Source organism: Lepisosteus platostomus, chromosome 16, assembly GCF_059453375.1.
Source record: "Lepisosteus platostomus isolate fLepPlt1 chromosome 16, fLepPlt1.hap1, whole genome shotgun sequence".
Classification (NCBI taxonomy): Eukaryota; Metazoa; Chordata; class Actinopteri; order Semionotiformes; family Lepisosteidae; genus Lepisosteus; species Lepisosteus platostomus.
The window spans coordinates 4,252,083-4,268,956 of record NC_142626.1 but is presented as its reverse complement, the minus strand read 5'-3'; the positions used below and the strand labels follow the sequence as shown (position 1 = coordinate 4,268,956).

The following is a 16,874-nucleotide window of genomic DNA, read 5'->3' as shown; positions in this document are numbered from 1 at the left end:
ACTCAAGATTAATACTTTGTTTTTTCTGTCAATAAAGTTTGATTGAACTCTCTCTCCTCTCTCTCTTTTCCACTGTATTCTTCCTCTCTCACACTCTTCATCTCCTCTCTCTTTTCCACTCTATTCTTTCTCTCACACTCTTCCTCTCCTCTCTCTCTTTTCCACTCTACCAGCTACCGGAAAGCTGTCTGATCAGGGTGAGTCTGTGAAGTCTAAAGACTGGTCAGTTACTAAACTGAGAGATCTGTAGCAACTCCATCACAGGCTTGAAGCTCCGCAGTGATTAATGTTTGGGCACAACACACCAGGGTATAGTTCTGCACATCTGTGCCACTGACATCCTCTCTAGAGCACAAAGCTGTTGGCCTTTTGGTATTGGTCCCTTCCTGTATTGTCCAATCTGAATTTTTCTTAAGGCTTGACATCACCTCATCAGCTGTGCCTAGGGGCTGCACAGTGATGCAGAGGTGAGCATAGCAGCCCTGCGGATCCCAGGTTCAATCCCTGACCTGGAGTGCTATCTGTGTGGAGTCTGCATGTTCTCACCTTGTCACATGGGTCTTACAGTCCAAAGCTGTGCTGGTGGGTGTGTCTGTGTGTGCCCTCTGATGGCCTGGAGTCTCCTTACCTGATTTGTAACAGAGGTCTTAAACCCAAGCAGGAGTTAAAATATAGGTATCTAATGAACAATCTGCCAGAACTAACGCTTGCTGTCTACAATTTCAGTAGCAGGCTGATATACAATTTTGGCTCTGCATAAAGGAGAAAGGGCATTGAGTTAAATGACGAGGATGTTGGATATGTACATGTGCAAGAGAGTAGTTCAAGACAGGGCAAACCGCCAGTCCTACTGAAGCCTTCAGTGACTTTTCTTCTGCGCCATTCTTTGAGATTAAAGAGAGAATTCCCCCCGTGATGTTACCAGGTTTGATGTTTAACCAAAGTGAAACAGGAAAAATACCCTTTTTTTCTGTCATTAGGGTCTTAAGGCATTAAGGATCTGTGCCTGTGGCTGGAAGGGTTTGCAGGTTCAAATCCCGCAGCCGGCAGAGGAATCCTACTCTGTTGGGCCCCTGAGCAAGGCCTTTATCCCCAACTGCTCCAGGGGCGCTGTATAAATGGCTGACCCTGCGCTCTGACCCCCAGCTTCTCTCCCTGTCTGTGTGACTCATGGAGAGCAAGCTGGGGTATGCAAAAAGACACATTCCTAATGCAATAAATTGTGGCTGATGAAGTGATCTGGTCTTGTCGATGATTACAACGTTGGAGTTAAAGAGGACATTAGGCGCCCTCTCATGGCTTTGGGCAGAATTACAGGCTGCCCTGCCGCACCTCAGAACAGAAGTTACATCTTTACACAAAGGGTGGTGGGGGTGTGGAACCAGCTACACAGCCATGTTGTTGAAGCCGATACCCTGGCTTCTTTCAAGAAACAGCAGGATGAGATCCTCAGATCATGACACTGGGGGCAGTTCTATACACAAAGAGTAGCGGGGTTGTGGAACATGCTAACCCAGCCATGCTGTTGAAGCCAATGCCCTGGCTTCTTTCAAGAAACAGAAAATGTCCGCTATGATTTTAAGATTTCGCTAGATGATGGCTTGTCTTGCCCAGGTGTGGGCATAGATAACCTGGCGTGATTCTCAAGGAGGGAGGCAGTTCTATACACAAAGAGTAGCGGGGGTGTGGAACATGCTGTTGAAGCCAATGCCCTGGTTTCTTTCAAGAAACAGCAGGATGAGATCCTCAGATCATGACATGGGGGTGGGGGCAGTTCTATACACAAAGAGTAGCGGGGGCGTGGAACATGCTGTTGAAGCCAATGCTCTGGCTTCTTTCAAGAAACAGAAGATGTCCGCTATGATTTTAAGATTCTCCTGGATGATGCTCAGATGTGGGCCTAGCTAGCCTGGCGTGATTCAGTTCCTGGGTGAAAAGGGAGAGTTTGGTGCCCAGCTTGTCCGTGGTTCATTGCAAACGATCACCCTGCTTACTTACAGCCTGGAGGAGGGAGGTAACTGTCAGGTCTCACCACTGGAGGTGTCTATGTTCACTTTGAGCCTCTGGGCAATACATGTATGTGTATTTACAACTCTCCAGACCCTCTGCAGACTGACCATTGGGTACTATTGGCTGCAGAGTTTGTTCCAGCCTGATCCGCAGGTAGAGTGAACCAGTGAGTAGTATTTAATAATAATAATAAGAAGAAGAATAAGAATAATAATAGCTTACACAGGTAATGGGGATCCCCTCCACCCCCAGCAGTGTGTACCCCCACCTGGATGAGGCGCCAGTCCGCTCCCCACACCCCAGCTCTCAGGGGGGAGGAGAGCAGAGTGATGGAGCCAGTTCAGAGAGGGGGGTTATTAGGAGGCCATGATGGGTAAAGGCCAGGGGGGAAATTTGCCCAGGACACCGGGGTAACACCCCTACTCTTCTCGAGAAACACCCTGGGGTTTTTAATGACCACAGAGAGTCAGGACCTCGGTTTTACGTCTCATCCGAAGGACGGCGGCTGTTTACAGTCTAGTGTCCCCCGTCACTATACTGGGGCATTAGGACCCACACAGACCGCAGGGTGAGTGCCCCCTGCTGACCCCACTGACACCTCTTCCAGCAGCAGCCTCAGCTTTCCCAGGAGTCTCCCCTCCAGGTACTGGCCAGGCTCCAGGGTGATTTGCCAGTGAAACCGTCTGGGAGAGGAGAGCAGTATTTCTACTGGATTGGAAGAGCTGGATCCACAAGCCTGCTTGTTTACAGGGTCACAGGGCCGCTCCATCTCACCGGAAGTCCTTCTGCCTCATTCTGAATCCCAGGACATGGCGCTGAGCAGACCTGCAGATTTCCTCTAGTTTGTGATGTGAATTGGAGGTTTTACAAGTCACTGTGTCCAATTGACTTTCATTGTGGTCTGAAATGCACCCCTCAATGCCGATCCTTTTGATCCCCGACACTATAAAAATAGCCGCGCACTGTGGATAATAGGGATTACCGATTGTTTTGTTTGGCAAGTGGTTGTTAAGGCTGGATTCGCACAACAAAGAGTTCCTCCAAGCCTCCTGGGTGATACCGCTTGCTGTAACCTATTCACTGTCCCTGAGCCCTGACCAGACTCCCACTTGGAGCGATGGTGCTGTGGCTGAGGATCTGCGCCTGTGGCTGGGAGGTTGCCAGTTCAAATCTCGCAGCTGGCAGAGGAATCCTACTCCGTGGGGGCCCCTGAGCAAGGCCCTTCACCCCAGCTGCTCCAGGGGCGCCGTATAAATGTGCTCTGTCCCCCAGCTTCTCTCTCCCTGTCAGTGTGTCTCATGGAGAGCAAGCTGGGATATGTGAAAAGACGCATTCCTAATGTAAGAAATTGTATATGGCTGATAAAGTGATCTTATCTTGTCTTACACGAGAAAACTCCAGGGCAGTGATTACAACATTGGAGTTATAGAGGAAATTAGGCACCCTCTCATAGCTTTGGGCAGAATTACAGGCAGCCCTGCCACACCTCAGAACAGAAGTTACATCTTTACACAAAGGGTGGTGGGGGTGGGGAACCAACATCACAGCCATGTTGTTGAAGCCGATATCCTGGCTTCTTTCAAGAAACAGCAGGATGAGATCCTCAGATCATGACATGGGGGGGGGTTCTATACACAAAGAGTAGCTGGGGTGTGGAACATCCTAACCCAGCCATGCTGTTGAAGCCAATGCCCTGGCTTCTTTCAAGAAACAGAAAATGGCTCTTGATGTAATCTCAGGTGTGAAGGCCACTATCCACCCACCCATTTCCTCACTGCTCCCCCCAATTCAGGGTGCACAGGGAAGCCGGAGCCTATCCCAGCAAGCAACGGGCACAAGGCAGGGTACACCTTGGATGGGATGCCAGTCCATCACAGGGCACACACAGACAGTCACATCAGGGCCAAATTTTCCCCAGAAGCCAGCTCACCTTCTAGTATGTCTGGACCGTGGGAGGAAACCGACACGAACACGAGGAGAACACGCAGACTCCACACAGACAGCACCCCAGTTCTAGAACTGAGACCAGGACCTCAGTGCTGTCAGTATCTTATATAAATAGTTGAAGGAGGGAGCTGGGTCAGCATGACTTGGTGGCAAAGGAACAAGTAAAGATTTATTCCACGCTGAAAAGATGAGGAAAAAAACACAACGTTTCGGCTGTAGAGCCATCTTAGGGTGTACTGTTTCTTTTCTTCTGTTTTTCAGCATGGAATAAACCTTTAATTGTTCCTTTTATATAAATATACTTGTTTTCTTTACCTACAAGGATCAGAACTGAACTGTACAGTATATGATTAAGACACGGTGTCAGGTTTCACGCCACCTGCCCTGACCGCGGTTGGAGTTTTTCCCAAGTCATTGCGGGCGCAAGGGATCGTGGTGAAATTGCCGCATCCAGCAGAAACGTAGAATGAAAACAGGTGTCCAGTAGAAGAGACGGTTACACGGTTAGGCAATAAGTACTGGGCTTTTCGAAATATTGTGTTTTCTTGCTGATACCCGACGTTTTCAGAGATTTCCCAGACTTAGCTTTGTCGCTGCATTTAAAGACACATCGTTTTATAGTGTCCCCCTTTAAAAAATAAACTGTAAATGAACAGAGTACCAAGGGGAACCCTGTCTTTCCAGAAGCCACGCTTATTTGTGTTGAAAACAAAGTTCTGCCGTTTTCTAAAAAGTCATAATTAGGCTTGTCACGAATCCTTCGACTCTTGCTGGACACAAATGACCGTAAAACATCTACCGTTAAAATCAGAAGGAATTGTTCATCTCTTTATTTTTTTACCTGTTCACGGGTTCAACCTGTAATATTTTAGCGGGTTAAAATGTGTGTTTATTACATTTAACAACATTCAATCGCAGCCGCGCCGCTTTAAGGTGAAATATGTTCTTTTTCCAGACGCGTCTCTCCCACTGTGACGAATGGAGTGGTCTGAAACCCCCTCAATTTTCTGAGTAAAATTGAAAGACGGGTCCAAGCACACCGAATAATCAACGGGCCTCCCTTTAACACGGCAAATGAACCAGCTCCAGGCGCACAGCGGTCTGAAAGTCGACTTTAACAGAAGTTAAATATTCTTTGTTATATTTTAGAGCGCAGGATGCCTATTTTTACAGTACATCAGTGCACCTCAGGGCGGTGTTCATCAGGTACCTAAGCGATATTACCTCAGGGTGCCGCTGTAACCTGGAGCGCAGATCTGACGGCCACAGCCTGATGTAGCTCTACATTAACAATAATAATAATTGCTTACATTTACAGTGCCTTGCGAAAGTATTCGGCCCCCTTGAACTTTTCAACCTTTTGCCACATTTCAGGCTTCAAACATAAAGATATAAATTTTTTATTTTATGTGAAGAATCACCAACAAGTGGGACACAATTGTGAAGTGGAACGAAATCTATTGGATTTTTGAAACTTTTTTAACTAATAAAAAAAATGAAAAGTGGGGCATGCAAAATTATTCGGCCCCCTTGCGTTAATACATTGTAGAGCCACCTTTTGCTGCGATTACAGCTGCAAGTCGCTTGGGGTATGTCTCTATCAGGTTTGCACATCGAGAGACTGAAATTCTTGCCCATTCTTCCTTGCAAAACAGCTCGAGCTCAGTGAGGTTGGATGGAGAGCGTTTGTGAACAGCAGTTTTCAGCTCTTTCCACAGATTCTCGATTGGATTCAGGTCTGGACTTTGACTTGGCCATTCAAACACCTGGATACGTTTATTTGTGAACCATTCCTTTGTAGATTTTGCTGTATGTTTGGGATCATTGTCTTGTTGGAAGATAAATCTCCGTCCCAGTTTCAGGTCTTTTGTAGACTCCAACAGGTTTTCATCCAGAATGGTCCTGTATTTGGCTGCATCCATCTTCCCCTCAATTTTAACCATCTTCCCTGTCCCTGCTGAAGAAAAGCAGGCCCAAACCATGATGCTGCCACCACCATGTTTGACAGTGGGGATGGTGTGTTGAGGGTGATGAGCTGTGTTGCTTTTACGCCAAACATATCGTTTTGCATTGTGGGCAAAAAGTTCGATTTTGGTTTCATCTGACCAGAGCACCTTCTTCCACATGTTTGGGGTGTCTCCCAGGTGGCTTGTGGCAAACTTTAGACGAGACTTTTTATGGATATCTTTGAGAAATGGCTTTCTTCTTGCCACTCTTCCATAAAGGCCAGATTTGTGCAGTGTAAGACTGATTGTTGTCCTATGGACAGACTCTCCCACCTCAGCTGTAGTTCTCTGCAGTTCATCCAGAGTGATCATGGGCCTCTTGGCTGCATCTCTGATCAGTCTTCTCCTTGTCTGAGCTGAAAGTTTAGAGGGACGGCCAGGTCTTGGTAGATTTGCAGTGGTCTGATACTCCTTCCATTTCAAGATGATCGCTTGCACAGTGCTCCTTGGGATGTTTGAAGCTTGGGAAATCTTTTTGTATCCAAATCCGGCTTTAAACTTCTCCACAACAGTATTACGGACCTGCCTGGTGTGTTCCTTGGTCTTCATGATGCTCTCTGCGCTTTCAACAGAACCTTGAGACTATCACAGAGCAGGTGCATTTATACAGAGACTTGATTACACACAGGTGGATTCTATTTATCACCATCAGTCATTTAGGACAACATTGGATCATTCAGAGATCCTCGCTGAACTTCTGGAGTGAGTTTGCTGCACTGAAAGTAAAGGGGCCGAATAATTTTGCACGCCCCACTTTTCATTTTTTTATTAGTTAAAAAAGTTTCAAAAATCCAATAGATTTCGTTCCACTTCACAATTGTGTCCCACTTGTTGGTGATTCTTCACATAAAATAAAAAATTTATATCTTTATGTTTGAAGCCTGAAATGTGGCAAAAGGTTGAAAAGTTCAAGGGGGCCGAATACTTTCGCAAGGCACTGTATATAGCGTTTTTCTGGACACTCCACTCGGAGCTCTGTACAGGTCATGGAGATCCCTTCCACCCCCAGCAGTGTGTACCCCCACCTGGATGAGGTGCCAGTCCGCTCCCCACACCCCAGCTCTCAGTGGGGAGGAGAGCGGAGTGATGGAGCCAGTTCAGAGAGGGGGGTTATTAGGAGGCCATGATGGGTAAAGGCCAGGGGGGGAATTTGGCCAGGACACTGGGGTAACACCCCTACTCTTCTCGAGAAACACCCTGGGATTTTTAATGACCACAGAGAGTCAGGACCTCAGTTTGACGTCTCATCCGAAGGACGGCGCCTGTTTACAGTCTAGTGTCCCCTGTCACTATACTGGGGCATCAGGACCCACACAGACCGCATTACATGCACCAATATTCACATGTATTTTTTTATAGCGCCTTTCACAACAAGGTTGCCCCCCAGGGCGCCAACAAGCAGGGGATCGTTAGCAATGAAACACCGGAATGTATCTATACCGCAGCGCTGTATGAGTTAGCGATGTTTTTTTTTAAAAAAAAAACTACTGCTTTGCGAGTAATTGCGATACGTCCCACCCCCTGCGTCCGCTGTGCTTTCCTGAGCTCCCAACCCAACCGGTAGCAGGAGTTTGCGTAGTTACCAGGGTTTCACAAGAGAGGGGAGTCCGCAGGGCATTTGGATGAGCAGCAACAAGTGAAAACGGCCAAGAGCCAGCTTTCACCGTCTCTCTATCTGCACACACGGGCGCTGCTGGAGCTGAACCCGCCGCGGACGCGATGTCGGACCCAGGTTAGCCTCGCCCTGTTGGACGCCGGTGTCCTCATTTCGGACTTATCGGGGAGGGCGGGGAGTTTCACACATCCGAACCGCTGCTTCCCTCACTGCAGGCGGAAGCTAAGACAGCGATCGGTAGCGAAACGGGGGGGTTTCACCCCTGAAGTTGTGACAGACGGACCTGTATTCCACATATGCGCGAACAAGGCTGGGTTTTGGCCCGATCGCTTGAGGCAGTCGCTATAGGAGGCAACAAATCTTAATCATTTTTGTGTCAGCTTGGCCCGGAGTTGTGTATTTCCGCGATATAACGTGAGTTCTATGTTGCAGGAGGCGCCGGCTGTGAACACGGCTCGCTCGGACTATGATTTGATCTCATTCAGATTGAACAACCGCTGCCGATCGCCCGTTCAGACGTTTTCACCAAAAAAATCACTCCCACCCACCTTGAAGTATATATGCATTTGTATGTTTAACGCCGCAGGTGAATCGGCCGTTTCGTTTTGCGGTTTAATACTCAAATTTTCCACCTGGGTCCAGAGCGGCTGTATTTCAGTTCTCTGCTAGTTCCGACGGTAGGCTGTTGAATTAATGTGCAGCTGGGAGCGACTGAGCACTTTCGTGACTTCAACACACGGTGTGGCACAGTAGCTCAGGTGGGGAGCCGCGTCAGCAGGCGTAGTCTGCAAAGGAGCAAGTAATAGGTGTATTCCCGGCTGAAAGGAGAAGACAGAAAACGCAACGTTTCGGCTGTGAAGCCTCCTTCAGGTGTAGTACAGTGTGGTGAAGTCTTGTGAATGGCAATCCTACCGCGAAACGTACTGCTCTCGTTCACCTTAACAATCACAGTCTTCATCGCCTTTCAGAGAAGAGCATCATTGTGGTCTTCATAAATTAGTGCTTATTAATAATGTTCGCATATCCCAGTAAATCGAGGCGGAAGCTGCAAAGGTTAACAATCGTTGTTTTAAACCACCGCTCTGTCAGTGTGTCGTAGCATCACGCCCTCAAAGATTAATGGACGGCACTGATTTTTATACCCGAGACGAGCGCCCCCTGGTGTTCATGTTCCACCACAATGACGAGGGAAACGGACCCATCCAGCTTCGAACAGGTTCTGGCAAGTCAGGGGCGCCGGGGAAACCGGATCTTATCCCAGCAAGCAACGGGCACAAGGCAGGGTACACCCTGGACGGGACGCCAGTCCATCACAGGACACACACAGACACTCGCACCAGGGCCAGTTTTCCCAGAAACTAATGAAACCACCAGCATGTCTTTGCACTGTGGGAGGAAACCCGTGGAAAAATAGGCAGAACGTGCAAACTCCACCCAGACAGATGCCCACGACTGGAACCCAGGGCCCAGGTGGTGCAAGGCAACAAGACTAACTGCTGGGCCACCCTGTCAACTCTCTTTCTATTTAATTTGTAATAATTTAGTTTTGTAATAATAATAATCATAATCATTATAATTGCTCACACTTATATAGCACTTTTCTGGACACTCCACTCAAAGCGCTTTACAGGTCACGGGGATCCCCTCCACCCCCAGCAGTGTGTACCCCCACCTGGGTGAGGCGCCAGTCCGCTCCCCACACACCAGCTCTCAGTGGGGAGGAGAGCAGAGTGATGTAGCCAGTTCAGAGAGGGGGGTTATTTGGAAGCCATGATGGGTAAAGGCCAGGGGGGAAATATGGCCAGGACACCGGAGTAACACCCCTACTCTTATCGAGAAACACCCTGGGATTTTTAATGACCACAGAGTGTCAGGATTTACATCTCATCAGAAGGACGGCGCCTGTTTACAGTCTAGTGTCCCCCGTCACTATACTGGGGCATTAGGACCCACAAAGGCCGCAGGGTGAGCGCCCCCTGCTGGCCCCACTAACACCTCTTCCAGCAGCAGCCTCAGCTTTCCCAGGAGTCTCCCCCTCCAGGTACTGATCAGGCTCCCACCTGCTGAGTCTCCAGTGGGGCTGCCAGTTGTGAGTTGCAGGGTGATATGGCCGCTGTTCTGTGCATGAATAGAACAGAAATTGTTAGAAGCAAATTATTATTTTTGCCATTCCACTCTTGCTGTTTAAGTGCTCACGGGGCGGAAGACAGCCTGTGCTGTTTTGGAATACACGTGAGGAGCTGGCCTGGCTGTTTTTGTCCGATACAGTTTGCCCTGAAAGGCGCAGTGATAACTACATGGGTCTCATGGGTCTGTGGTCCCTGCAGGCAAAGTGATCTCCTATTCCGAGCTCAAGGCCCTCCTGGGGAAGAGCCTGGAACTGCTGCTGGTTGACGTGCGCACCCAAGAGGAGGTGGACAAGGGGAAAATTCCGGGCTCTATCCACATTCCCGGTAAGCCTCCTACAGCCCGGCTCTTGAAAACACAAGGCAGGTCCTAACGAGAGGAGGGGGGCATTCAGCCATATCGAGCCCATTCTTGAACAATAAACAGGGTGTCGGGTTCAACAGCCTGGCTGTGCAGCTTGTTCCATACTCCCACCACCCTCTGTGTAAAGAAGGACCTCCTGTCCTGACTGGAGGATCTCACCCAGCTGTGTCTTGAGAGCAGCCAGGGTAGGGGCTTCAACCACAGGTCTGGGCAGCTTGTTCCACACTTCCACCACCCTTTGTGTAAAGGGGTATTCCCTGCCCTGACTGGAGGATCTCACCCAGCTGTGTCTTGAGAGCAGCCAGGGTAGGGGCTTCAACCACAGCGCTGGGCAGCTTATTCCACACCCCCACCACCCTCTGTGTAAAGAAGGGTCTCCTGTCCCGACTGGAGGATCTTATCCAGCTGTGTCTTGAGAGCAGCCAGGGTAGGGGCTTCAACCAAAGGGCTGGGCAGCTTGTTCCCCACCCCCACCGCCCTCTGTGTAAAGTGATGCCTCCTGTCTTGACCGATGGATGGCATCCAGCCATTTCTTAGAAAGCAGCCGGGACAGAGGAGTTTTAAAGCCCCCTCCCTGGTCTGGATTTATGTTTTTTGACCTCTTTGTGTAAAAAAATGTGTAACATTCTGAGCCAGAAGACCGTGACTAACATAATCTGGGTTTCTCACAGGCTAGAGCACAGCTGGGTCTTTCATATATACTGTCAACTCCCTTCAAAGAACGATCAAAGACATCAATAACCAATAAAAAACTCAAATCTGAGCGATAATGTAAGTCCTGCACCTATCGCAATGTTTTGCTCACTTTCCACCCAGAAGCCTGAGGAGTCTTAAGTATAAATGAGCAAAAACCTAGTGTTAAGGACTGTTTTTTTAAAAACTTTTAGGTTAGATACTAAAATTAAAAGTGAATTCATATTTAAGTGCCCACACTTAATTTATGATGTTGCTGAAGCTTCATCAGGGGATAATTAATAATTATTTCTCATTTTATTACTAATAAAATAAGTAATTGGAGCGGTGGCTAAAGATCTGTGCCACTGGCTGGAAGGTTGCCGGTTTGAATCCTGTGGCCGGCAGAGGAATCCTACTCCGTTTGGCCCCTGAGCAAGGCCCTTCACCCCAGCTGCTCCAGGGGTGCTGTATAAATGGCCAACCCTGCGCTCTGACCCCCAGCTTCTCTCTCCCTGTCTGTGTGTCTCCTGGAGAGCAAGCTGGGGTCTGTGGAAAGACACATTCCTAATGCAAGAAATTGTATATGGCCAATAAAGTGATCTGAACTTAAAATTATATATATAAAAACAATGATTTAATTAATTAAATAAATGGAATCTGGTTCTGTTTGACTATATTTCCATTCCCTTATGTCCTACATGACTTCCTTTCAGGTTTATATCACTGTGAAGGTGCCCTGAGCTTTTGCTCGGCCTCACTGCGTGCCCGCTTGCTTTAATCTCGTCTATCCGAAAAGGCCTCGTACCCGGAACCCACCCTCGTCCCCGTTTCTTCCAGATACCAGGGAGTGTACTGTACCGGGATTGTCAGACCTCCCAGCTCCGCAGTTCTGATTGTAACGCAGTGGCGCGTTTCCTCTCCCGCCCTGTAGTGGGCGCTGTGGAGCGGGAGCTGGCCCTGGACCCGGCGGCCTTCCAGGACAAGTACGGCGTGCAGAAGCCCCCCCCAGACGCCCCCCGGCTCGTCTTCCACTGTCAGATGGGTCGCCGAGGAGCAACGGCCACAGAGACAGCACGCGCCCTCGGATTCGAGAAGTATGTTTTCCTGGCGATCCAGTTCGCCCTGTGCCTCTTAAAGCTATTTCAGTACAGGCCTTGCAGTCAGCTGCTGAGCCGCTAATTTGCTCCTTCTATCTGATTAATTAATCATGTTGGTTCGATTTGGTAATTAATTGATTAGCAAGCCAAATCTGGGATGGATCACCCCGTCCGACAGCACCCTGTCACTGGATTAGAGGGTATCGATGAGGAATAGCTGACACTGGTGATAAAGGGCGCCTCCTACTGGTCGACGCCAGGAAGTACTCCCGACAGCTTTGGTCTATGAGTTGGAGCCGGGGTCTCCTCTGAGTTTCCCCCGGGAAAGATCAGGGTTCTCCCAGGGTGGGGATGACCAACAGGTGTGTAGGGAAGAGCACCTCCTACTGTTGGACACTGAGAATACCGATCGGGTCAGTTCAGTCTAAGCTCCTGGGATGACTGAAAGTTGTTATTGCAGTTATGTCATGTAAGTAGTGATGAAACTAATTCAGTTCATCTTCAGCAGGGAAACCAGGATATAATATTGAGAGGAAACGGTATTTGAAGTTTTTTAAGGGAAACTTGCTCTGCAGTGCATCACAGTGCACGCCACCTGGTGTTTTTTCCTGCTGCTTCTTGAGTCCTTCGTACCTGAGGGCGTTTTCTCTCTCTCTCTTTCGTTACTTTCAGGGCCCGGAATTATGCTGGCGGATACAAGGAGTGGGCAGAGAAGGAGAGGTGCTGAAGTTGCCCGCATCGCTATAAAACCCTGCGGGTTCTTGGATCTCCGTATTCCGAACTTGCAACCTAGCGAAAGTGATCAACACACACACTGCTGTGGAAATGCCTACACTTATATAGCGCTTTTCTGGACACTCCACTCAAAGCGCTTTACAGGTCATGGGGATCCCCTCCACCCCCAGCAGTGTGCAGCCCCACCTGGATGAGGCGCCAGTCCGCTCCCCACACCCCAGCTCTCAGTGGGGAGGAGAGCAGATGAAGCCAATTCATAGATTAATCCACAATAGCAGATGAACGTTTTCAGCGTCAAAAATGTACCTACTGTAACAGTTTTACTCGAGTTTTCTAGCATTTTGAACAGCTCCGATCTAGTACTGCTGCTCGGTGTTGGGAAAAACTAGGTTTCAAATGTCATCATCGAGTTAAATCTCAAATTCCCTCCGGCAAGACTGCTTAACGACGTGGTCACGAGATAAACTACTAATGAGCGGCCAGCAGAAAGTGTTGCAGTGGCTGATCTCACCGGCTTTAACCATCTGATTTAATTGGCTCGTAGGCGGGGGTCCTCCTTAACAGCGTCCTCTCCTCTCTATACATAGTTTATAAAATTTAAAAGGCTTCTGGCTGGGCTGCAGAAACACAGGTCAGGACAGTCTGTTAGCATGAAGCATGAAATTGCAGTAGGCGATACCAGAGGCAGGGTGTAATCCGAATTCACGAGCGCATTCAGTAATTAACGAGAAACCGTAATTAACGAGCCCAGGACAGCTGCCCTAACAAGTAGAAGAACTTCCTGAGCGCCGTATCCGGAAGGAATAGGATGAAGATTCGTGTTGCTTTGACTACAGAGCCTTCCGATATTGCTGATCGGTCAACACTGTTGTCTTCAATTAGGCTGTGAAGCTCTTAGCTTCTAGCAGGAATGTCGCCTTTAAATTGTATCTATATGTAATATGATTCTTCACAGCAAAGAGAAACTAGATCCAAGACACGGTTTTAGTCTCTTTAAGCCTGAAATGACCAAATGCAAAATATCCCAGACATCTGCACAGCAGTGTGTATGTTCACGAGGTCTGGAGATGCTAAAACGTCCTTATTTTAGATTGTTAAACTGGAACTGAAATAAAGCCATTTTCCGTTCTGGACATCTGGTCGGTTGTTTTTGTTCGACGGGCTTGACAAAACAAAACGAACGTTTTGTATTCCATACCGAAAAGAAACGAGACACCGTCGTGGTTGAGAAAGAGCCGGCCCTGTTTTCTGTTTTTCAAGGGTCTTTCTACTTTGGGCTTGGTGCGGTTTCTCTCTTTTTTAAAAAAAAACACCTTCACCTCCTCTGGATCACAATTCGGTGTTTCTCCGACGCTGCGCGGCGTGTCGGAAAGCCGAGCTGGTGGCTGCTGTCGGGGCGGATCTGTTGCGACGTTTTTTTTTCTCTTTCTCTCCTGCTGGTTCTCTATAATCTTCCCCCCCCGGTAGGTTTTCCCATCTTTGGATCTTTGAGTCCTGGTGCGCTGTGTGCTTTCTCTTCCCGGAAAGTCTTCATTAGTCTGCCCGAGCCGTTTAGTATGGAAGCGACTTAGTAATTCTTGAGCTCAGCTGGCAAGACCTGGGTTCGAGCCTATGCAGGGAGGCACGAAGTAGGGTGGGAGAGGCGAGGGTACAAGCCCTAGAACCCGAATCCGTTACAATAACAAGAGGACAATGAAATATGGGTTTTTTCGAAGTCGCAAATGTGAGATATAAAGTCGCAATTCTGAGTTACTAAGTCGCAATTCTGAGATACCATAGCGCGTTTTTGTTTTTTACTCCCTGGCGGAAAAGGGCTTCCATAGGTTTAGTCCAAACTTTTGTTCCGCTTGGACTTAAGCGTCCTGGGAGGGTGAATTTGTTTTGTTCCTTTACGGTTCTGCTTCTGAAGTATAACCTTCCTCCCCCCGTCTCTGCCCCCCTCGGTTCACCGCAAGCTCTGCCAACTTTCCTTTAACGTAGCGCTTTTCTAATATTTGAAACCCCCCTCTTTTGAATCGCCTTTAGGCCTTGAACTGGGCTAAGTTTTTATTTTTTTGAAGAGTATTCTGTCATTAGAAATTGCAGTGTTGAACGGTGTTCTCCATGAGCATTGTTTCAGGGTTAAATAGGTTAAGAGTCAGGAATAGCCCATACATATAAGCTGTAACTGTTAAAAATGCCAGTGCATTACATGCCAAACGCAACAGTTTGAAAAGCTGAAGCCTTTTCTTTCAAACTTTTGCTTTTAAGTCATCATTCCCATTTAGGGCAAAGCAGTGCAGAGAGCCATATAGGCAAGAAACAAATTGTGAAGATATAATATCACTTTTCCTAAAAATCCTTTCTGTCCTAGAACACAACCATGCCATCAAACATCCTCCATGTTTTCTAATTATCCTAACCCTAGCTAAGGGTTTGACTAAAGTCCGTTGCCTTCAGCAGTTGGTTGAAAGGGATCGGATCAATAAGACGATCTCCTCTCCTCAGGATGAAATGTTTCCCTCCAACTTGCTCCTTTGCCACTCTGATGGTGCTGCAGCCTGCCTGCTCGGATGTCTTCCCTAGGGGGCGCTCTTACAGATGGGGGGGAGCTCGATTTCAGCTGTAGCACCCTCTTTTCTGACGCTTCCTTGTCCTACAGGCATCTGTGTCCGTGTCAGGTGGTCTTCAGCCACACGCGGGAGGTAGCAGGTGGTCAGAGAGCTGTACCAGATCACCATCATTATGGAAAAAAGCTCTCTATAATGACAAGAAACACCTGCCTTTGCATTTAATAATAATGATGATGTTGCTTTATCGGCCCTATACAATTTCTTGCATTAGGAACGCGTCTTTTCACAGACCCCAGCTTGCTCTCCATGAGACACATAGACAGGGAGAGAAGCTGGGGGCAGTCATCAGTCATTTATACAGGGTCAGTCATTTATACAGCACCCCTGGAGCAGCTGGGGTGAAGGGCCTTGCTCAAGGGTCTAACAGAGTAGGATGCCTCTGCCAGCTGCCGGATTTGAACCGGCAACCTTCCAGTCACAGGCACAGATCCTTAACCACAGAGCCGTATAGCCAATTTGAACCGAGATCTTCGCCGACCACAGTTTGTTCGGGAGATGTGAACCCAGACTCTCGCCGACCGCAGACCAGCGCCCTTCACGACAAGCCACAGCGCCACAATTGTCTCACGTTTGCCTGCATTTGTCTCAGGCGGCCCTCCTCCAGCCTTGCAGGTGCCCCTGGGCTGATCCCTCCTGGGGGGGGTTCAAGCCTCCAATGGCCAGGAGGGCTGCCCGTTAACCAAGCAGGTTAAGCCAGTCGCACAGTGTCGCACCAAGAATTCCACGCGCTCACTCCTTGGATGTTGGTGTCCCCGGTGAGCTATCGACGACACCTCAACACTTCAGCGTTCCCAGCTTGATTTTAAAAGCCGGCATCCTTATGCTCCAGTGCTACAGCTTGAAGGCTATTGGGATGTGAGATTGAGTCCCGCACGTCACCATTAACGTGCGCCCATTAATTCTTATTTATAATCATCTTCATCATTTTACACTTCTATAGCGCCTTTCGGGACCCTCCACTCTGAGCTCTTTCCAGGTCATGGGGATCCCCCTCCACCCCCCAGCAGTGTGTACCCCCATCCGGATGAGGCGCCAGTCCGCTCCCCACACCCCAGCTCTCAGTGGGGAGGAGAGCAGAGTGATGGAGCCAGGGGGGTTATTAGGAGGCCATGATGGGTAAAGGCCAGGGGGGAAATTTGGCCAGGACACTGGGGTAACACCTCTACTCTTTTCGAGAAACACCCTGGGATTTTTAATGACCACAGAGAGTCAGGACCTCGGTTGTACGTCTCATCCAAAGGACGGCGCCTGTTTACAGTCTAGTGTCCCCAGTCACTATACTGGGGCATCAGGACCTACACAAACCGCAGGGTGAGCGCCCCCTGCTGGCCCCACTAACACCTCTTCCAGCAGCAGCCTCAGCTTTCCCAGGAGTCTCCCCTCCAGGTACTGTCCAGGCTCACACCTGCTGAGTCTCCAGTGGGGCTGCCAGTTTGTCCTTTGGCTGTACTAATGCAGTAGCTCCAGGGTTCTGCACTGTATTTTCTGTGCTTCTAGCTCTGTTTACGTTATTTTAAGCAACACACTGACTGCAGACTCTTGCAAGAAGACACGGGCTGTATTTTGACACTTTATTGGCAAAAACGTGGAAAAGTGCAAGTCTAACAGTCAATAATAAGACTGAAGATTTAACAAGAGGGAGCAGTAGAAAAAAAAGTAGGAATCCCATATAGAAATGCAGCATAAA

General features: G+C 48.7%; 1 protein-coding gene across 1 annotated transcript; it reads left to right on the top strand.

Annotated features, from left to right (window-relative positions):
• Positions 1 to 7,492: 7,492 nt before the first annotated feature.
• On the top strand, positions 7,493 to 13,708 carry LOC148646741 (thiosulfate:glutathione sulfurtransferase-like). Its single transcript, XM_088608847.1, has 4 exons — positions 7,493 to 7,695; positions 9,906 to 10,031; positions 11,675 to 11,837; positions 12,513 to 13,708. The coding sequence occupies exons 1-4, from the start codon at positions 7,683 to 7,685 to the stop codon at positions 12,565 to 12,567; spliced, it is 357 nt and encodes a 118-aa protein (XP_088464973.1). The 5' UTR covers positions 7,493 to 7,682; the 3' UTR covers positions 12,568 to 13,708.
• The last annotated feature ends 3,166 nt before the right edge of the window (positions 13,709 to 16,874 follow it).

Coding starts and splice junctions, on each gene's coding strand:
- LOC148646741 (XM_088608847.1), top strand. Junction 10,032..11,674: donor GGGCTCTATCCACATTCCCG/GTAAGCCTCCTA, acceptor CCCGCCCTGTAG/TGGGCGCTGTGGAGCGGGAG. Junction 11,838..12,512: donor CGCGCCCTCGGATTCGAGAA/GTATGTTTTCCT, acceptor CGTTACTTTCAG/GGCCCGGAATTATGCTGGCG.